Below are 22,056 nucleotides of genomic sequence, written 5' to 3' on the forward strand. Positions count from 1 at the left end.
GTCCCTGCCTTCTCTGGTCCCAGGGTCCTCTCCCGAACAGTGACCGCCCTGTGCTTCGTGCTTCAGACACCCAGCCTCACCCTCCAGGGCAGGCAGGGCCGGTCCCACGTGCTCCCCTGAGATGCAAGTGAGCAGTGAGGGAGAGGGTCGAGAAGAAATCATCAAAGAAGGGCTAGGGTTTGAGTGAAAAGGAAATGGGGAAGAGGGGGTGTGAGCGAGCCTCTGGAAGAGCGGACCCAAGGCCCACTGGACGGGGAGGGCAGGAGGCAGACAGAGGCGCTATGCTGGCTACATTCATCTGGTCCGCAGGCCCAGGAGACCAACAGGAAATGCAGGGGGAGCCAGCTGGGGAGGCTGCAGATGGGAAGCTCCTCCTGGCTGGGGCCTCAGGTGAGACTACATGTCTTCTGGAGCCGGCTGGAGGGACGAAGAATAAGAGGAGCGTGTCTGTTCCTCCCCAGCTCCTTGCTTTCCAGGCCCTCCCTGGCTCCCAGACCCTGCTTTTCTCTTCCAGCTCAGTGATGGCCTCCGGACACATCGCAGGCCCCCTGCCCCTCACCTCGCCGTCCTCCACCTCCCGCCAGCTACCTACCTCCTGGGCCATCCCTGCCTGCTTCTCTCCTCTCCACCACCTCCCTCTAGCCCCCCTCTCCTCTTTTTCCTCCCCTCCCTTCCCTCTCTTCTCCCCCCTTCCCTCTCTGCCCCCTAGTTACTGCGAGCAGTGGCAGGTCTTCTTCTCACTGAGGAGTCTCTTGATCTGAGATGTCCGCTGTGCCCGGCGCTGTCCAGGGAGAAAGAGAGGAGTCGTGAGGGTCCCAGGCCTCCGAAAGGGAGCTGCCCCTTGGAGGGGGGCGTGGGAGGGGAGAGGCAGTGACTGTGGCTGAGGCCATCTGTCCCAGAATTAACTCTGCGCCTTCCTGTCTCTCCCTCCGCGTGGGATCTGGGACGGGACCCAGCTGGCAGTGAGGCTGCTGAGCAGCGGGCCGAGGGAGCCAGAGCAGAAGCAGGTCACCGACACAGGGTACCCTTGTTGCCGCACAGGCCTCAGGTGCGCAAGTGCCCCGCGGGGGAACGAGGGCGTCTGGGGAGGCTCACTCACCCTGCGGTGCCAGTATTTAGCAGAGAAGATGCAAAATCCAGTGAGAAGCAGAAGACTGGCGACCCCCCCCAGCACCACAGCCAGAAGCTTCGGCCAGGCGCGGGCGAGCACCGGGGGCAAAACTGCAAGAGAGAGAGCTGTGCTCAGCTCCCTGCCCGCTGCACTCAGGCACAGGGCACGCAGCAGGGGGGCCCGAGGAGGGAGGGCCTCGTTGCCCTGCCACACTTGGGTCTGGTCCTTGGGCTGGGAGAGCGGGGCAGGGTGCACGGGGCCCTCAGGGGCCCCCAGGGCTGGAAGGTAAAGGCTGGGGAAGGGGTTTTAAGGTTTAGACACTGCACTGTACCCTGGGGAGCTAGAAGCGGCGGTCCACGCTATGTGCCATGCGCATGAATGTGTGTATGTGTGTGTGTGTCTCTCTGTCTGGGTTTGAAGAGGAGCCAGGGAGGGGGGCTCTTGGTCAGGTGGACCCCACGCCTGGGCTGTAGACCTTAGGGAGATGGGAACTTGTAGGACTACAAGAGCCCAGGACCACACCCCACTTCACCTCATCACCCCTGTGTCCAGGCACCATACCTATAACCCACCCATCTCAGAGCAACTGGGAGGCTGGGTGGCCTCCACCAGCCTTGGGAGGGTCCCACGGTGGAGGAGGTCGGGGCTCGGGGTTAGGCCACGGAATCTGGACTCTCACTCACTCTTGACCTTGGATTCCAGCAGGACTTTGCCCTTGTCGCTCAGTAGACACTGCCACATGCCTGCTTCGGGGCCCAGCACCGTCACCAGCTTCTGCTGATCTGAGACCCTCATACTCTGGTTCTCCTTCTTCAAGCTCAGTGTCAGCCTGGGGGACGTGGGTCCCAGCACCTCACAGGTCAAACTGTTTGGGGACTTAGTCACTGCAGAGGGACAAGAGCCTGAGACTGGGAGCCTGGACCTCTGGGTTCCCAGCACCTCCATGCTCTAAGGCGATTCGTAGGACAATGAAAATGATACTTTACATTGGCATTCCTCTTTTAGCCTCTCAGAGCACATTTTCATGCAGTTATGATGGAGGAAACAGGGTTTTTGAGGTCCAACAGTCTTACATTTGAACCCCAGCCCCACTGCTTACTATCTGTGAGTCTCTGAACAAGTTACTTACCCACCTGAGGCCCAGACAAAAATTAAATGGAGAAATACATGTAGAGCGCTTGACTGGGGCCCGGCAGGTACAAAGCATCAAATATTAGCCGTTATTATTTGTGAAGTTGTTAGGATGATCAAGGAGATAAGGATGGGGAGAACTCAGTGTGGCGTCTGACCTTGTCACCATCACTGTCGTACTGTTACCCTCTTTAGGAGAAAGCCGAGCCACAGAGGGGTCACAGGGGGTCGGGCAGAGGCAGAACCAGAGCCTGGTTCTCAGGGAGGACCCCTGGGAATTCTAGTGGAGGCCACCTTAGGCCGGCTCTTGGATGTCAGGGACAGACAGAGCATTGCAACCTCAGTTCAAAACCAGCCCTTGATTGGCTCCATCAGGCAGCCAGGGCCTAGGCATCCCTCTGGGGGCCTGTCCTGCCTTGGAGGGTCCCAGGGCCAGGTCCCTCCAGCCCCACCCCGCCCTCACCTTCTCAGCCTATCTCCTCACCTCTCATCACCACGAGCTTCACTTCCTGATACAACTTCCCCTTGGTGAGATTCAGGGTCAGGTTTCCAGAACCTGCGTACTGAGGCAAGGCCTGGGGCAGAGTCAGGTGGAGGGGGAGCTCCTTACTCATGCGGAGCTTGAGGTCCTTGCGAGCCTTTCCCACAGTCACCTTCCCGTTGTTCAATGTGAAGGTGATCCAGGACTCGGGGGAGGAATTCCCCTTTGCCTGCAGCCAACTCAGCTCCCCGCTCAGATTTTCATCTCCGAATGTGAGTGGGAAGGAAAAGTTCATCTGCTCCCCCTCCTTTGCATAGACTGTGCTGGAGACCTCCTGGAAGGCTGGAGGGGGACGGGAGAGAACCCGGGTCCATACGCAGGCACGCGGCGGGTAGGCACGTGGTGGGGGGAGACGGGAGGAGACCAGGTGAGTCCAAACACCCAGGCTGCCATTCGGGCGCTTAAACTCCCATCTACCTCTCCTCTCCTCTCTCAGCTCTGCACCCCAGGGAGGTCCCACGGCAGCAGCCCCTCCCCCTAGAAGCCCTCCTAGAACAGCCTAGCCACAAGGGCCTCTCCCTCCTCAGGATCCTAGAGCACAGAGGCCATTTGGTCTGCACCACTTGGGTACATAAGTTATCACCCTTCACAAGATAAGAGCAAATCCTGGCTGACTACGTGCCAGGTGCTGTTCTAAGTGCATTCCGTACGTTACTTCTGCTCATAACACGACAAGGTAGGCTAGACCATCCCTGTTTTACAGATGCAGAAACCAAGAGAGGTTCAGTAACTTGCCCAAGGCCGCACGGTTAAGCCAGAGCCAGGATTTCAACCAGAGTCCACACACTTCACCACCGCACACCCTACCGTGTGTCCCGTAAGCACCTGGAGGACAGGATCTGGGGTGGTGCCTGCCTTCTGGGCTCTTTTTTCCCTCCCGAAGCCTAGCTCAGGAGGCATCAAGTTTGCAACGTCAGATTTCATCTGGACTGGCTTGCTGCTCTGAGTGTCCCTGAATTAGTGGCTTTGCCAACTTGGTGGGAGGGGGGAGCTGAGGCAACGGAGAACATAGACGCCCTTGACAGCCCTCCTTTGGGGCTTCCTCCTGGGTCTCTGGGGTCCCTCACGTCCTCACATCCCCTGTCCCTTCCTTCCCCCATGTCCACTACCCTGAGACGTGGCTGTAAATGAGAAGCTTGAGGAAGAGAGGGCCCAGTATGTCCCCCAGGGCAGACCCAGAACTGGAGCAGCAGCGAGAGCAGAGGGACCGTCTGTCAGGCCAGGGGGCCTGCGGAGGAGGGGAGCGCCTCTTACCCAGCACCAGGATGTGCTTGTTGAACACCAGTGTCTGCTGGGCCTGGGAGACGGTACATGTCCAAGTGCCACTGTCCTGCAGCCCCACCTGGGGCAGTGACAGACTCTTGGCCTCATTCTTCCTTTTATTCCCTGGACCTTTCCATTGCACTGAAGGGTTACTACCAGAGGGGCCTTCCAAGGTCAGGGTCAGGCTCTGTCCCAGCAGCAAGCGGGTGTCCGAGCTGGCAGTCACTGTGGGGGGAGCAGGCCAGTTGTGTCACACACACGCACCATCTTCAAGGAGAAGGGAAGAAGCCAGGAGACCAAGGGTGTCTCTGCGTTACCCCCATCCCAGCATCTCCCTTCTGCCCATCCCCAGCCCAAGGCAGCGTTTCCCTTTCCCCTCCCCCTCTCCTTGTCTCTCTCAGTCCTCCCTCTGTCTCCTGCCTTTCCATTTCCCTCACCCCCACCCCTAGGTCTCTTTGACTCCCCCTGCCTGACCCAAGGCCTGAGGAGGGGCTGAGGAGATGCGGCGGCCTGTCTGATCAGTCTCTGGACTGTTGAAATGCCACCAGCTCAGGTCCTGGTTTGGGCACAGGGATGGGAGTCAAGGAGGAAGGGAGGTTGGCTGGAGGTGTCCTCATCCCAGGCTGCCCCACTCACATCTGAACACCTGCAATTCCACCTCGATCTTCTTGTCCTCCACTTCGCAGATGTAAGTCCCCGAGTCAGGTACTTCAAGATCCTTGATGACCAGAGGAAAGGATCCTTGGTCCCACAGGTTTATTTTTGATTCGACTCGAGAGTTCAGGTTGGAGGCACCTGGGAGTAGAATGCCACCGTACTGAGGAGGTTGGGGTACCCTGGAGGCACGGCACCCCCTGGCGAGGGCGGTGCCCACAACTCTGCTGATCTGAGTTGCTCATTTCCAGCAGAATCTGCCTCGGGTCCTAATCTGAGATGGAATAATATCTAAGAAACATCATTAACTGAAAAAAGCAAGATATTAAGCAGGCTACCATTGCTTGAAAAGGAGGGGGAAAGTTATTTAACATCTATCTATCTATATCTATCTATCCATCTATCTATCTGTCTCTCTATCTACCTATCCTGCCTGGTATATGAACAAATATTTCTAGAGGTGAATGTAAGGAAATGGTCGCCTTAGTAGTCCCTAGGGAGAGGAAGTGCATCCCCATGAGACAGGTGTGGGAGGGCTTTTCACTTTATGCCCTTTTCTACCTTTTGAATTTATTTTATTTTATTTTATTTTATTTTTTTGTGGTACGCGGGCCTCTCACCGTTGTGGCCTCTCCCGTTGTGGAACACAGGCTCCGGACGCGCAGGCTCAGCGGCCATGGCTCACGGGCCCAGCCGCTCCACGGCATGTGGGATCTTCCCGGACCGGGGCACGAACCCGTGTCCCCTGCATCGGCAGGCGGACTCTCAACCACTGCGCCACCACGGAAGCCCTACCTTTTGAATTTTGACATCAGTAAGTGGTGGAGCCAGGATTAAGATTCAGGCTGTTGGGTACGCTGTGCAGTACTGTCTCTGGAAAGTTCTGCAAGCACGGACATGCGGCCTCCTCCAGTCTCCTCATCAGAACAACCAGCACCCAGAGGAAGCTCTTCCCTTTAGCTAACTATTTTCTGGGTGCAGCAGCAGCCCCAGAACTTCATTACAATGAAGGGCTTTAGCAGCTAAATTTGCATAGCGAAGACACAGGCTTTTACTTAGAATGCATATTTGCAGGGATGGGGTGAAGGCGGCTGAGATAAAGCTCCCACCCTCAACCCCCTGGCCCTCTCCCCATTTTGGCCTTGGTGTGGGAGACGTACTGTCAAGTCGGCCGTCATTCTCCTTTCTTGCCTCTTCCAGACCCCACAGCCCCTTCCCGCTGCTCAGGGCCACCCTCTCCAGGAGACCTTTCCAGATAACCTGTAGCCCTGGGCTCACACCCACCCCCGATTTTCCTCCAGCTCTGCCCACCTCCCCTTTCATTTGTCCTGCAGGAGTCCCTACCCTACCTGCTCTCTCCCCTGGATCCGTGTGCTGGTTAGCTCCCCAATTTTTCTGAAATCCTACTACATTCCTTTTACAATCTACCAAACTTCTTGAAGGGGTAGCCTCCTCTGGTTCTGCCCCCGTGTGACTTCTTTCGATTCTCTCCTCCACATCTGAGCACCCTTCCCTTTTCTTCCCCTTGGACTCCTATTCTGCTGTCTACATTTAGGTGCTACTCCGGACTCTCTCCTGGATCCTCTTCCCCGTTTCTGTAGACATTCTCAATTCCACTGCATCCCCTGTCGGCTCTGCAGATGACCCCCAGCCCCAGCCTCTCGCCTACATCCTGGGCCCACGTTTCCAGTGGCCCAAGGGATGACTTTATCTGGATGTCCTGCCATCACCCAAAACGCAATTGGTTCCAAATGAAATGTAACACCCTTTCCCTAAAATAACTTTTCCTCCTTGCTTCCCTTTTAAAACGTCTTCCGAGCCTCGTCATGACCCCCTTGTCCGGACTGTTCCATACCTTGTAAAAGTGATTCTACTTTGTGAAAGGTCAAAGGTTATCAGTGCATCTGGGATCAATTCATGGAGGAGACCAGTACTGAACCAAGCCTTAAAAGAAGTTCAGGCGGTGAGCTAGAGGAAAGGGTTGCAGCAAGGACATCTAGGAAGGGGGAAAAGCTCCAGGAAAGCTGCACAGGCAACCACCTCAAAGCAGTGAGGAAGGGGCTTCCCTGGTGGCGCAGTGGTTGGGAGTCCGCCTGCCGATTCAGGGGACATGGGTTCGTGCCCCAGTCCGGGAAGATCCCACATGCCGCGGAGCGGCTGGGCCCGTGAGCTATGGCCGCTGAGCCTGCGCGTCCAGAGCCTGTGCTCTGCAATGGGAGAGGCCACAACAGTGAGAGGCCCGCGTACCGCAAAAAAAAAAAAAAAAAAAAGCAGTGAGGAAAACACCTGGGTGTGAGGTTTCTGGCTGGGGAGCTGCAGCAAGCGATGCTGAGGGGAAGAATGTCAGGCAGAGGCTTCCAGGCTTAGCCTAATGGACTAGGGAGTGAAACACGCAAAGCATTGCTTTGGGAGCCGGTACTGCTGCAGGAGGAAGAGAATTGAAGTAGGAGAGACTGGTAGCAGAGAGAATTGCCAGGAAGCTTCCACTGTAATCCAGGGGAGGGGTATGTAGCCTTGGCTAATGAGGGTGGAGTTCCCATGAGAACAAAGAAGATGAAACAGAAAAACACTTCCACGGGAAGGAATGGCCATAAGCAGTGACTGATGGGAAATCAGGGACTGAAGTAGGGGAAAAAAAAAAATTGGCTCTATGGTTCAGAAACTGGGGGAGTCAGGAGAGTGATGCTGCCGTGGTCAGAGATCAGGAAGCCGGGAAGGGGAGCTGTTCTGAAGGAAATTCAAATCATGGTAACAGAACAAAAACGTCAACACAAAAGAGGTAAGAACGTTTAGAAGGGAGTACATATGTTTCAATCTCACAGGCAATCATAGAAATGCAAATTAAACCAACAATGATATAGTTTTCAACCATCAAATTAGCCAAAAAAAAAAGTTTTAAATATTACTATTCAGTGTCAGCAAGGGTGCTGGTGAGATAGGCACACAGTGACATTATTATCTAGACTTATTGTAAATGGCTAGAACCTTTCTGGAAGTGATCTTGCAGTATATACCAACTTTTTTTTTTTTTTTTTTGCGGTACGCAGGCCTCTCACTGTTGTGGCCTCTCCCGTTGCGGAGCACAGGCTCCGGACGCGCAGGCTCGGCGGCCATGGCTCACGGGCCCAGCCGCTCCGCGGCATGTGGGATCTTCCCGAGCCGGGGCATGAACCCGTGTCCCCTGCATCGGCAGGCGGACTGTCAACCACTGTGCCACCAGGGAAGCCCTGTCTTTAGTTTTTAGAAGTTTAATTATGATGTTTTTTTAAAATTTATTTTATTTTTTAATTTTATTTTTGGCTGCATTGGGTCTTTGTTGCTGTGTGCGGGCTTTCTCTAGTTGCGGTGACCAGGGCTACTCTTCATTGCAGTGCGTGGGCTTCTCATTGCGGTGGCTTCTCTTTGTTGCAGAGCATGGGCTCTAGGCACGCGGGCTTCAGTAGTTGTGGCACGCAGGCTCAGTAGTTGTGGCTCACGGGTTCTAGAGCACAGACTCAGTAGTTGTGGTATACAGGCTTAGTTGCTCCACGGCATGTGGGATCCTCCTGGACCAGGGCTCGAACCTGTGTCCCCTGCACTGGCAGGAGGATTCTTAACCACTGCGCCACCCGGGAAGCCCTAAGAAGTGTCTTGATGTGGATTTCTTTAGGTTTATCCTGCTTAGGTTTTGCTCAACTTCTTGAATCTATAGGTTAATATCTCTTGCCAAATTTGCAAATTTTTCAGCCACTATTTTTTCCAGTACTTTTTCAGTTCAATTTTCTTTCCCTTCTCCTTCACTCATTGACACAAATATTACATCTTTTGTTAGAGTCCCACAAGTCCCTATGGCTTTGTTCATTTTTTTCCACTCTATTTTCTCTCTGTTGTTCAGATTGTGTAATTTCTATTGTTCTATCTTGCAGTTCACTGATTCTTTCCTCTGTCCCCCCCACCCCAATGTGCTGTTGGGCTCATTCATTGATCCCTTGTATTTTGGTTATATTTTTCCATTCTAAAATTTCCATTTGGTTCTTTTTATATTACCCTTTTTTTTTGGCCAGGCTGTGCAGCTTGTGGAATTTTAGTTCCCCAACTAGGGATCAAACCTGGGCCCCAGCAGTAAAGCACCAAGTTCTAACCACTGGACCAGCAGGAAATTTCCAACATCCTCTGTTTCTTTGCTGAAGCTTTCTGGTTTTCATTTGTTTCAAGCATGTTTGTAATTGTTTGCTGAAGAACTTTTTATCATGGCTGCTTTAAAGTATTTGTCAGATAATTCTATCCTCTCTTTCATCTCAGTGTGGGCATCTGTTGGTTCTTTTTTTCATCCAGTTTGAGATGTTTCTGGTTCTTAGTATCAAGAGTGATTTTCACTTGGAACCTGGACATTTGAGTGTTATGTTATGAGATTCTGGATCTTATTTAAACCTTCTTTTTTAACTGGCTTTCTTTTATACCATTCTTATTACTGCCAGGTAGAGGAAGAAATCTAGGTTCTCCCCTCACTCTCCACTGTGCTAGAGGGGGATGCTCCTCATAACTGGTCAGGGGTGGAAGTTCCAGTTCCCCACGTGGGGAAGTTCCAGTTCCCCATGTGGTCTCCATAGATCCTGGTTACTACAGGGTGATGGTAAAGGTCTTGACTCTCCACTAGACCTCTTCTGACACCACCCCAGCAGGGTGGGGTGCCTCCTGACTGCTGGGTGGGGTGGAAGTCCAGGATCTTCCTGTGATCTCCACTGACTTTACAGGGGGTGGAGGAGCCTTCTCACTGGCTGGGGGGGATGCACAGCCCCATTCTCTACTTTGCATTCTCTGATCCCATCTCAATGGAGGTGTTGGGTGCCTACACAGCCTGGGTGGGGGTGTGTGGAAGTTTAAGCTCCCAGTCAGCCTTTGTTGGCATGGGAGGGTGCGGGGTCACAGTTTTCCTCTGGTGTTTGGCTGAAGTAGAACAGTCGTTATATTGAAGTTTTTTGTCTTGCTGGGTTGCTCCTTTCCTGGTCCTTTGACTAAAGAGAGCAGGCTTCTGTGAGGCTTATTTTCGTCTGTGCCCATCAGAGCTTCCAGGTTGCCGGCTTCTTCAGCTCCAAGACTGGGGTATTCGAGGCAAAAAGAAAACTCGCCAACCTGTTGTTCTTCAGGCCCTGAGGTCCCTACCAGTCTGCTCTCTTCTCAATACCTTTCAGAATCTTCTTATGTTAGTTCTATATGCAATGTCTAGGTTTTCATTTGTATTTCGTGAGAGGAAGAGTGAAGAGTATGTTACTATGGACTGAATTGTGTTCCCCCAAAATTCATATGTAGAAGTCCTAACACTCAATGTGATGATATTGGGAGATAGGGAGGTAATTAGATTTATATGAGGCCATGAGGGTGGGGCCTTCCTGGAGGGATTAGTGCCCTCATAAGAAGAGACCCCAGAGAGCCCTCTCTCTGTCTCTGCCATGTGAGGACAGAGCAAGTAGGTGGCCGTCTGCAAGCCAGGAAGAGAGCTCTCTTAAGAACCCGACCATGGGGCTTACCTGGTGGCGCAGTGGTTAAAAATCTGCCTGCCAATGCAGGGGACATGGGTTTGAGCCCTAGTCCAGGAAGATCCCACATGTGGCAGAGCAACTAAGCCCGTGTGGCACAACTACTAAGCCTACACTCTAGAGCCCGTGAGCCACAACTACTGAAGCCTGCACTCTAGAGCCCATGCTCCGCAACAAGAGAAGCCACTGCAATGAGAAGCCTGCTCACCACAATGAAGCATAGCCCCCACTTGCTGCAACTAGAGAAAGTCTGCACGTAGCAATGAAGACCCAACGCAGCCAAAAATGATAGATAAATAAATAAATAAATAAAGAACCCAACCGTGCTGGCACCCTGATCTCAGGACATCCAGCCTCCAGAACTGTGAGAATATGTGTTTCTCTTGTTTGAGTCACCCAGACCATGGTATTTTGTTATGGCAGCCCAAGCAGACTAATATGTATGTCTACTCAATTTTCCGGAAAGCCCTTGTTTTTTATTATCTGCATAGTTTCCCACAGTTGTACCATAGTTTAACCCTTTCATCATTGATGGGTTTTCAGTTTGAATTCTGTGCTTTCATATTATAAGCAATGCTTATAACAACATCCTTGCACAGGTTTCATGAAATATTCCTGATTTTATTTCTGTCAACTAGATTTTCCAGGGAATTCCCTGGCGGTCCAGTGGATAGGGCTCCGCACTTTCACTGCCAAGGGTGGGGATTCAAACCCTGGTTGGGGAACTAAGATCCCGCAAGCCGCGTGGCATGGCCAAATAAATAAATAAAATAAAACTATTTAAAAAATAGATTTTCCAGAATAGCTATTACTAGGTAAAAAGATTTTAGAACTTTGTACTTAGTAAACATTGACAGATTACTTTAAAAAATTAGCCTAATAATTGATTGTCCCATCATGATATAATGTTCTGAGGGAGTAGGATAAAAAGTATGTATACTGTGATATCATCTATGTAAATAATATATATTTTCCACACTAAACAAAGATCAGAAGGAAGTAAATGAAAATGTTAACAACATATCTCTGAGTGGTAGAATTATGTGTGCATTTGATTCTCTTCCTTATTCTTTTCTGCATTTGCCAAATATTCTATAATGAGCATGTAATACTTTAAAAATCTGGAGAAAAAAACAGTTAACATCAATAAAATTTACATAAAGGAAGTAACATATTGAAAAGTGCACATTGATATACAGTTGCATCTTACTATAGCAGATGCCATTTCAGCAAAATTTGTATAATAAAAAGATATCTAAAGAGCAAGCTGACCTGGCCCACAGATTTCACTTCTAGGAATTCATCCTACAGAGACATTTGTACGTTTCCAAAGATACCAGGTTTGACTCACTGAAGAATTCTTTTTTGTGAGAGCAGTAAAATGAAAATAGCCTAAGTGTCGAACAATATGGGATTAGTCAAATAAGTCATGGTATAATTATACAAAAGAACTATGCAGTCACAGAAAAGAAATGAGGTAGAAATATATAGAGAGGGACAGATATATGCAGATACAGATAGATGCACACATATTGAATACAGAACAATCTTCAAAATACCTGCATAATTTTAAGAAAAAAAAAAAAAAACCCAAGGTTAGAACCAGGGGCACTGTTATGGTGTGCTCATTGCCTGAACGTCTCTTTTGTTCTTGACTATATTATATCCCCAGCACCTAGAACGTTATCTAATTACTTAATTAACATATAGCCTCTCTCTCTCTCTCTCTCTCTCTCTCCATATATATATATACATATAATATATACCCATATATGATAAATTGATTTTATGTAAGAAGAGAGGGGAACCTATATATATATATATATATGCTTCTACATGCATGGTTCCTCTCTTTTCTTTTTTTTTTTTTTTTTGCGGTACGCGGGCCTCTCGCTGCTGTGGCCTCTCCCGTTGCGGAGCACAGGCTCCGGACGCGCAGGCTCAGCGGCCATGGCTCACGGGCCCAGCCGCTCCGCGGCATGTGAGATCTTCCCGGACCGGGGCACGAACCCGCGTCCCCTGCATCGGCAGGCGGACTCCCAACCACTGCGCCACCAGGGAAGCCCCCATTCTATTGCTTTTAATGAAAGTAAACCAAGTATGGTCATGGATCTGTAGCAACAATATTCGTGAAATCATGGGTTTTATATGATAGTTATTTTTCTAATATCCATTAATATAATGAAATTATAATGGACCACCAGAAGCCATTCCCCAGCCCACCAGCAGCTGGCAGAGGGAGGCTCTGCACTTGGAGAGTCCCTGAGACTCTCAGCTGGAACCTCCAGGATCCCAGAGTTTACTCGGAGCTGGGCTCTGACACCAGGGGTGTTCAATCCCTGGGGCTTTCCTCTCTGAACGGGGAGTGGGGCCAGCCTACCTTTGTGCCAGAAGTAGCCGTGACGCCCCAGAATCTTGGTCTGGTAAGAATTTTTCCAGCTGAAGAACAGGCTCTTATTCTGGGAAGCCTTGCAGGGCAGCTCTGCGAGTTCTCCTGCCTTACCCAGCACCACTTTCTTCCCCTGAGTGCCGGCTGGGAGCATCACTAGGTGGAAAAACAGGGGGTCAGGCTTCGAGGGTGTGGCTGCGCTGCCTCCGCCTTATCCGCCCCACACACACATTGCATTTCCCAATCAGCCCCTCCTCCCAGGCCACCTGCACCCAGACTCCAAGTCTGAGCACTCACCCAGTTGCAGCACCAGGAACAGGTGCCTAAGAGAGGTTCCGGGGTCCATTGTGGCTTTGCTGAGGCAGGCAGGGACCTGGGCCTTCCCCCAAAGGAAAGGCAGGGCCTGGGGGAGACACCAGTCATCAGTCAGCAGGCGTTCACCTGGCCTGGGACCCCTTCAGGACCTGGACAGCCAGGCCAGGACCTAGACGTGTAGATCTCTAAACAAGACACCCACTGGACATGCCACACATGCTGTACCCAGACCGGGGGTGGGTTCTCTGCCAGGTGGGACCAGAAACGGATTCTCGGAGCAGGTGGTAAATTGGGACTAGGACCAGGGAGCCAAGCCAGGTCATGAAGGTCCTTGAGTGCCATACTGGGAGGCTGGGACTCGACCCTGGGCGCTAGGGAGATTTACTTAGAGAAGGACAGGAGTAGATTTACAAGATAGATGCCTTCAGCTGTTGAGCAAACAATGAGCTGGAGGAGGTCAAACACTGGAGGCAGGATTTCAAGAATCCTGGTGAGAAAACTCCAAACTACAACTAGAACTACCATATGACCCAGCAATCCCACTACTGGGCATATACCCTGAGAAAACCATAATTCAAACAGACACATGCACCCCAATGTTCACTGCAGCTCTATTTACAATAGCCAGGAGATGGAAACAACCTAAGTGTCCATCATTGGATGAACGGATAAAGAAGATGTGGCACATATATACAATGGAATATTACTCAGCCATGAAAAGAAACGAAATTGAGCTATTTGTAGTGAGGTGGATGGACCTACAGTCTGTCATACAAAGTGAAGTAAGTCAGAAAGAGAAAGACAAATACCGTATGCTAACACATATATATGGACTCTAAGAAAAAAAAATGTCGTGAAGAACCTAGGGGTAAGACAGGAATAAAGACACAGACCTACTAGAGAATGGACTTGAGGATACGGGGAGGGAAGGGTAAGCTGTGACAAAGTGAGAGAGGCATGGACATATATACACTACCAAACGTAAAATCGATAGCTAGTGGGAAGCAGCCGCATAGCACAGGGAGATCAGCTCGGTGCTTTGTGACCACCTAGAGGGGTGGGATAGGGAGGGTGGGAGGGAGGGAGATGCAAGAGGGAAGAGATACGGGAACATATGTATATGTATAACAGATCCACTTTGTTATAAAGCAGAAACTAACACACCATCGTAAAGCATCATTTAACTCCAATAAAGATGTTAAAAAAAAAAAAAGAATCCTGATGAGACAAGATGAGGCCTGAACTCAGAGAGACGGACTTGAGGGAGGAGCTCTGAATTAAAACTCCCAGGACTGGGACTTCCCTGGTGGTCCAGGGGGTAAGACTCCACGCTCCCAATGCAGGGGGCCCAGGTTTGATCCCTGGTCTGGGAACTAGATCCCGCATGCATGCCACAACTAAGAAGTCTGCATGCCGCAACTAAAGATCCGCATGCTGCAACTAAGACCAGGCACAGCCAAAATAAATAAATAAATAAATATTTAAAAAATAAAATAAAACTGCCAGGACTTGGGGCCTGATTCAGTGTGAGTGATGCGGCCAGAGAAAGAGCAGAGGGCGATTCCCTGCTCACTGTCAGACCGACCCTACGAGGTCTCTGAGTGGGACAAGGAGAAAGATGATGTTTCAGAGTTTCTGTGGGCTTGGAAGACAGACAAGGCTGTGGAGGAGGGGGTCGCAGAAAGGCTCTGAACAGGCCTCAAGGAATGGGTGGCACTGGGTTGGAGCAGTGATTCTCAGTGTGTGGTCAGAGGTCATCAGCAGCAGCTGATACCTGAGAACATGTGAGAAAGGTCCACCCCAGAACTGCTGAATCAGAAGCTGGGGGTGTGTCCAGCCGCCTGTGTTTTCACAAACCTCTGGGCGACTGATGGACGGCTCAAGTCTGAAAGCCCTGAGCTAGCTGGAAAAGAAAGGGGAGGGGCATCCCACTGCCACGTGCAAGGTCAGGGGGCTGTGGAGGGAAGTAGTGGGGGTTGACATGGGAGGGGGCGTGGAACCTGACCTTGAATCTTCAGAGGCAGGCTAGAGGGTAAGGACTCGGCTCTGCAGGCCACTGGGAGTCGCTGCTGTTTTTCTGAGCAGAGGTGTGAGTGGTCTTTGTAGAGCTTTAGGAGGCTTGATGTGGTAACGGTTCAAGACAGATGACATGGAGGAAGTAGAGACTAAAGGAAGGCCACCAGACAGTGCCTCGAAGGCAGGCAGGGGCAGGCTCGAGTGCCTTCGAGTGAGCGGGGTGGAGAAGGGTTGGACTGGGAGTTTGGGATTAGCATATGCAAACTATTATATACAGAATGGAAAAACAACAAGGTCCTATTGTGTAACACAGGGAACTATATTCAATATCCTGTAATTAACCATAATGGAAAAGAATATGAAAAACAATGTATACGTGTATATATATATACACGTACCTGAATCACTTTGCTGTGCAGCAGAAGCTAACACAACATTGTAAATCAACTGTACTGCAATTTAAAGAAAAGTGTCTTTGAACTCCAGGCCCAGGCTGTAAGCGGGCCTCAGAGCATAGACGGCCTTGGGGGCAGTGCCGGCATGCACCTGGCCCAGAGTTTGTGCATCCAGACCTACTTTTCTCTCCCCCTCTGCCTGGTCTTTCTCTCCCCCGAGACCACCTTTGCAATGATCTGCCCCCTCTGAACTCCCACAGCCTCCCACTCTGAACTTGACACCCCCTTGGGCACATCCCACCTTCTACCTTCGGGTGCAATGACTTGGGCTCCCACCTCTCCTCCACCACCCTGATCTCCTCTGGGTTAGAGGTGGTGGTCCAGCCAGCAATGCCGCCACTGGCACCAGCTGGAGCACAGAGAAAGGTCTCGGGTTGTGTTTGGGTCACTTAAACCAAATTGAATTGAACAGAAGAGGGGAAATCACTGATTACTTTTTTCTGTACTCAACATGTTAATTCTGTTACTAAAATGGGTCATTGAAGGGTCTGTACCCACCCAAGCCTGGCCTGGATGAAGCCCAATCATCCCGTCCACGCTGCCTGTTCTTGTGCGCACCCCCCCAGGCATGCTCCTTCCTCTCTGCCCTGCTTTGCACAAGGAGGCTGACTGCTACACACCCCACACAGCGTGTCACCCCGGCTCCCTCATGCTCCAACTCCTGGTTGGGGTTGGCCACTGGGAAGCACCCACAAGAGATGGGAGGGCCGGGGAGAGAGGCGGGGGTATTTTATCCTTACTCTCTCCCGGCTCTGGGCATATTTTCTGGCAATGGCTGTATTCCCTCTCTCCCCGCTCCCTCCCCTGGCAACGGCAGCTCCTGTCAGATGGCCCCCTAACCACAGCTCAAACCCTCACTGGGTTCTAGAAACAACAGGTTGGCCCTTTCCCCTTCAAGACTCTGCCTCTTCCTACTGGTATCTGGTTCCTCAACATGCTGGTTGGGCCCCTGTCCACACCTCTTTCTGCAGATGGTCCTGAACCATCTGAGACGCATTCTGTTTCCTGTTGGGCACTGATCCATGATTAGGATGTAGCACTCAGATGGGTGCTGAGGGCTTGGTCCTCCTCGTGAGGTTCGGGGGGCAGGGGGAAAGCCCCCTCCTGTTACTCCATCTGCCTGAAAGAGGAACTATCTTGGGCCCAACTCACGGTGGGAACTGGATAGAATTCTTTTAAACCAGGGAAATAGGAAGAGAAGAGGTCATGAAGAAGGTTTCCAGGAAAGGAAGAGGGAGGCTAGTCACGGGCGAAGTTGTTTTGCAAGTTGGCCTAGGCCGTGGAGGCACAGAGGGGAAGGCTGGGGTGAAAGTGTAGGGCAGGGCACACTGACGTCTGAGAGCGGGTCCCCCTGCCACCACCCCAGACTCACCGTGTCCTTGGTGAGCGGAGAGTGAAGGAGTCTGCAGGTGGGATAGCCCTTCCCTGGCGTCCAAAGTCAGCCTAGATGCCTGAGCAAGGTTGGGAACATTCTTGCCTCTCCCCGAGTGGTGGTCATTCTTTCTTCCCCACTCGGTGATCCTGGGGTCTGCGCAAGGGCCACCTCTCGCCACCAGCTCCCTGCGCTGCCCCAAACCACCGCAGGCCTCAACTTGATGGGGGAGGTTCTGGGTTTCCAGCCGCTGTCTGCTTTGGTGCCTGGGGCCTCCGCTGCTGCCTCAGAGAGCTGGCCTTTGATTTCCACATCCTCAGCCTCCCCAGAGGCGCTCTGCCCCGGTACAGTAGCATCCTGTACACCACAGCCCCTGAGAGCGGCTGGGAGGGCCCGCTGGTCCCCGAGGCCCTGGCTCCTCTCTCCCCCCGTTTCTCTGCTCACATCTGTGCATTCCTGCACCTATGCTTCCCCACGCTGATGCCTCCACCTTCAACTCCCTGCATCCGTGTCCCCCTTCCTCTGTGCCTCAGACACCAGGAGGTGAGTCTGGCTCTCCTGGGCTCACCTTAAGAGCCCCTTGCCTCTTCTCCTTTAGCATCCCTCCTCTCTCCAGCTGCCACTACTCTCTAGGCCCTTCTGGCCTGGAAACCGGCATCCAGACCTCTGGCAGGGATGCAGGCTTCCACAAGCCTCTATGTGAAGGGAGCCTGCAGAACACAGCCTGGAGCCCAGGGGCGGATGCCGGGGAGATGGCTGCAGGCTGGACAAAGGGAAAAGGACAGGGACTTCCCTGGCGGTCCAGTGGGTAAGATTCCGCATTCCCAATGCAGGGGGCCTGGGTTCGATCCCTGGTCAGGGAACTAGATCCCACGCGCATGCCACAACGAAGATCCAGTGCAGCCAAAATAAATTAATTAATTAAATTAATAAATATTAAAAAAAAAAAAGAGAGAGAAGGGAAAGGACAGATTCAGAGAAACACACAGAAGCCCCAAGGGAGGATGACGAGAGGATGGGTAGGAAAGAGGGCGGCAGGGAGAGACCCAGAGCAGCTCATTAAAGCAACAGCTGCACTTCACACAGTCCACGATCACACACAAAGCCCAGGGGCGTACAAACAAGGTAGGGGCAGAGGTTAAGCAAAGCAAATTCTGAGCAGGACACCCAAAGAGAGGCAAGGAGAGGCCAGAGTGGCGAGGCCCCGCACACCCTTGGCGCCCCGAGCCTCCCCGCCCCGGGCTGCGCTGAGGAGCGAGGCTGGGGGGGAGGAGGCGGGCGCATCCCCACCGCAGCGCCGGTCTGTGGTCCTGCAGGCGCTTTCATCTCCTCCCCACGGCCCCCATCAGCCCCCTCCAGCCCCGCCGCGGGATGCGGCCTCCACCGCACGCGCCCGGGTGCTGCTGCTCCCCGGCTTCACAGGAACTAACTTCCTAGAGACGCGGTCCCTCTAAGGGACCCTTGTGGTTCCCTGGCTGCAACCTCCGCCATCCTCTCCTTTGCCTCTGCCGCCCACGTGGGGAGAGCGGAGCCCCCCCTCCTACCACAATCCCCCGAAAGGTGCAGAACAGTCCTCAGCCTCGGAGCCCACAAACCCAGGCCCCCGCCTGCTCCTCCCCGACACCCACCCTCATCAGAGGTGGTTCATTCAACCAGCGCTCACTGAGGGTCGACAGCGCGCCGGGCCCTCGGTCTCCAACTGCGTGGCGGACATCACCGTGGCCAGGATCAGGGCCCGAGGGCTGAGGGGCTTCTGCCCCAAACCGGTCGGTGGGGGGAGTTTGTATCCCAGGGGGGCCTCTTCTACCTAAGGGGCCCCACGCTGAAAGAGGGAAACAGCCCGGGGTTCTCTCTGACCTGGTCCTCTGGGAACCCTTTCATCTGAGGTGAGGAGGGCGGCCATTTTGTTCGAGCCCAGAGCCTACACAGCGCAAGAAATTGTTTGTCAGAACATGAGGTGCGTGACCTCCCCCGTCAGGTTCTACCCTCAGCCTCGCAGCCCGAAAAAGTCACGCCACAAGAGCAGGACGTTCAGGAAGAGCTCTCCCACCCAGAGTGAAATCTTTGAATTAGCGAGAATGGGGCCTATTTTGAGGAATCTGACCGTGGGGAGGGAGGCCCTTCGCCCAGAATCCAGCCAGGAAGGGAGGACAGAGGACACCCAGGGAACAGGGCTGGAGGCCAGGGAGGCCTCAGGAAAGAGGAAAGGACCCAGGGCATGGAAGTGGAAGGCTGGGGTCCTCAGGGCATCCCACTTGAGGGGTATCACCTTCTGCGTGCCCCCCCCACGAGACACACACACACACACACACACACACACACACACACACACACACACACACACACACACACACACACACACACACACACACACACACACACACACACACACACACACACACACACACACACACACACACACACACACACGCCCACCAAGCCCAGGGAGGGTCTGCAAATCTTTTTCTAATCCCCACTAGCCTCCTTTTGCAGAGCAGCTGAGACACCTAAAACCAATTCCTTAGAACCAATTTTTCTAACGATGTCGTGGCCTAAAAATACGTGTCTGTCACTCTTACAGCACGCCATGCCGAAGAGCTCCGTTTCAACCCTTTCTGGGAATGTTACCTTTCAACTGCTTCATTAACCATTTTGAAGCTAATTAAAGTGGAAGTGCCTTTAGACATATTGTTCAAAAATCCTAAAAATGCACAAAGAAGTCAACAAAAGTGTAGAAACCCATAAACAGGGAGTCGATGGAGGCTACATCAATCACACAGCTTACGAACTGCTGCCAGTATGCGTTCTGGTGTGAGTTTTTGGTGATTGGGTCATTGGGAAAATTAATTTGGGGGGAGAGCTGTCTCTAGACCAGATTCTACTTCTCTTTCTCTTTTTCTTGCTTTTATTTTCTTTTCTCTTTTCCTTTCTTTTTTCTAGGCCTCCTCCCTCCTTAATATTTGTTGATTATTTTTATGTCTTTCCCATCCCTCCTTCCCTCTTGTCTTCTTTTCCCCTCTCCCTGTCTTCATCTCCTCCACTCCCCATGACTAGTGGCCTTTCTCAGCCCGGGGCACCCATTCCTTCTCTGCTCTCGGAGTCACCCTTCCGAGTCAACACCCTTCCGCTCCGGGAACCGAGCTGTGCGCCGTGGGACCGCGGAGAGAAGTGTGGCGTAATCCCCGGCCTCTGCAAGCTCCCATTTCCAAGGGGAGATCAATGCTCATGAAATGCAAGAGAAGGTGGTCAGAGCTGTGGGCAGAGACCTGGAAATCCAACACGTCTTCTGTGACATTCCTCTCCCCTTCCCCGACCCTCGGGAAGGAACAAAGCCCTGTCTGTTCCTCTTACCTCTGGGCCTGGATCTCTCTTCCCCTCTGCTTCTTGCACAGGTGTGTCTATGTGAGCGTTGGGAGCGAGAGCCCACGGGGGAGAGCGCCTGTTACTTCTGCAGAGATGTGCTCAAACGGAGAGACAGGAAGCCTGGTAGTGAGGCTCCTCCACGCCCCAGGCCTGGGCCAGCCCCCAGCGTCACCACCTGGGGCTGGGGTCCCCACCCCCTGCTTCTTGGGGAAGTTGTCAAAATGAAAATGGCAAAGTCAAGGGAAAAACATCTGTAGAACCCGGCCAGAGCCCAGAGCGTCACTGCGTTTCTCATTGAGTAGCGAGAAAAAGGGTCACTGTGCTTTTCGTTGGGTGGCAAGAAAAAGATTGTATCAGTGATGCTACAGTCTGGCCTGGGCTTCAGGGAAAGCAGACGTGGGAGGCGGGGAGATAGAGGGTCTACGATAGCCGTTGTGGTCAGCCCCACACAACCCCTGGCTCCAGGGCCCTGAGGACATTTGTTCAGGGGGGGCTTCTGGGGCTCCCTCCCCAGGGGCATTATAGTTGGGCCCGTGTAGCAGAAAGGGCCTGGGCTGAGGCATTTCAGACACCCAGAGTGACCATGGACCAGGCTCCTTTCCCCTGGGCCTTCGTCTCTGGCCAACCCTCAAATGTTTCTCTCTGGTCCAGACCTCTCATGAGCGCCAAATGGGGGTATCCGTCTGCCCATTGGGTTTCTCCATTTGCATGCTCATCAGACATAGCAAACTCAATGCATCCCAAACCAAATTCATCCCCTGAATACTACTACCCTCCAAGCCTACTTCTTTTTTTTTTTTTTTTTTTTTTTTTTTTTTTTTTTTGCGGTACGCGGGCCTCTCACTGTTGTGGCCTCTCCCGTTGCGGAGCACAGGCTCCGGACGCACAGGCTCAGCGGCCATGGCTCACGGGCCCAGCCACTCCATGGCATGTGGGATCTTCCCGGACCGAGGCATGAACCCGTGTCCCCTGCATTGGCAGGCAGACTCTCAACCACTGTGCCACCAGGGAAGCCCCCAAACCTACTTCTTGTTCCAGTTTCCCACTCAGTGAGGGCTCCACCACCCACCAAGCTGCTCAAGCCCAAGGAACTGGGTGTAATCTCTGACTCCTTCCTCACCCGCCCCCTCCCATGTATTTATTGACCAATTCCCCCAGACGTTACCTTCTAAGCAGCTCTGACGTCTGTCCAAGTCACTCTGCCCACCACCACCACTCCAGTCCACGGTTCCCTCATCATCCTTCACCTGGACCACAGCTCCTGCCTCCTCATTGGCCTCCTGGCCTCTCCATTCTACCTTCCTCCAGGCCATCCTCTGCACAGCAGCCTGAGTGGTCCTTCCAATATGCGCGTGTCATCACGGCATTCCCTTACTATGAACAAAAGTGGCTAGTTCAGCTTGCAAGTGCAACTATTAATACAAGTGTTTCTATTGATACAACCATTGTGCTTTATTTGCAGCCAAAGCACTTTCTGCTACTTCTCATTTCATAACACAGTGTACCCAAGGGTTGAGAGTTAATACAATTAATATTTATTTACTGCTTCATCAAGTGCATTCTAAAGTGAAACTGGCATTAATTTTTTCTTCTTTTTTTACTGCAAGTGCCTGGCGGTGGAGAGCACGATGGCCATAGCAGGGTTTGACACCATGACCTTGATTTGTGCTAAGGCAGCAGTCTAACCCAGATTTTGCAACATCACTGTAATGTCAACGTAGTGACAAAGGTAAATAATGTCCTATTATTTTTATGAAAATGGTTTGACCTGGCAACCCCCGCTCCCCAAAAGGGTCTCAGGGACCCCCATGGGCCACACGTTGAGAATCACCAAACTGGAAAACTTGTAACCACTCTTTAGATCTTAGCTCTCTCTCTGCACAGACCTTTAGTTGTCCCCCAAATCTGTTTTCTCCTTCTTCCTTAGTAA

General features: G+C 52.2%; 1 protein-coding gene across 2 annotated transcripts; it reads right to left on the reverse strand.

The window, feature by feature from the left end:
- Positions 1 to 301: 301 nt before the first annotated feature.
- On the reverse strand, positions 302 to 20,202 carry CD4 (CD4 molecule). Of its 2 annotated transcripts, XM_033865609.2 has the most exons (10): positions 20,115 to 20,202; positions 12,903 to 13,008; positions 12,597 to 12,761; positions 4,683 to 4,841; positions 4,038 to 4,271; positions 2,727 to 3,065; positions 1,795 to 1,995; positions 1,100 to 1,221; positions 714 to 781; positions 302 to 417 (listed from the first exon to the last, which is right to left on the reverse strand). In XM_033865609.2, exons 2-10 carry the CDS (start codon positions 12,949 to 12,951, stop codon positions 387 to 389), a joined length of 1,368 nt encoding a protein of 455 aa, XP_033721500.1. In that variant the 5' UTR covers positions 12,952 to 13,008; positions 20,115 to 20,202; the 3' UTR covers positions 302 to 386.
- Positions 20,203 to 22,056: the final 1,854 nt, after the last annotated feature.

The sequence above is a fragment of the Tursiops truncatus genome, chromosome 11, assembly GCF_011762595.2.
Source record: "Tursiops truncatus isolate mTurTru1 chromosome 11, mTurTru1.mat.Y, whole genome shotgun sequence".
NCBI lineage: Eukaryota > Metazoa > Chordata > Mammalia > Artiodactyla > Delphinidae > Tursiops > Tursiops truncatus.

Excerpts from the sequence above, each read along its gene's own strand:
- CD4 (XM_033865609.2), bottom strand. The coding sequence starts at position 12,951 with ATGGACCCCGGAACCTCTCTTAGGCACCTGTTCCTGGTGCTGCAACTG. Across the intron at positions 12,762-12,902 it reads GTTCCTGGTGCTGCAACTGG|TGATGCTCCCAGCCGGCACT; the intron begins GTGAGTGCTCAG and ends TTTTCCACCTAG. Across the intron at positions 782-1,099 it reads CTAAATACTGGCACCGCAGG|CGCCGGGCACAGCGGACATC; the intron begins GTGAGTGAGCCT and ends CTCCCTGGACAG.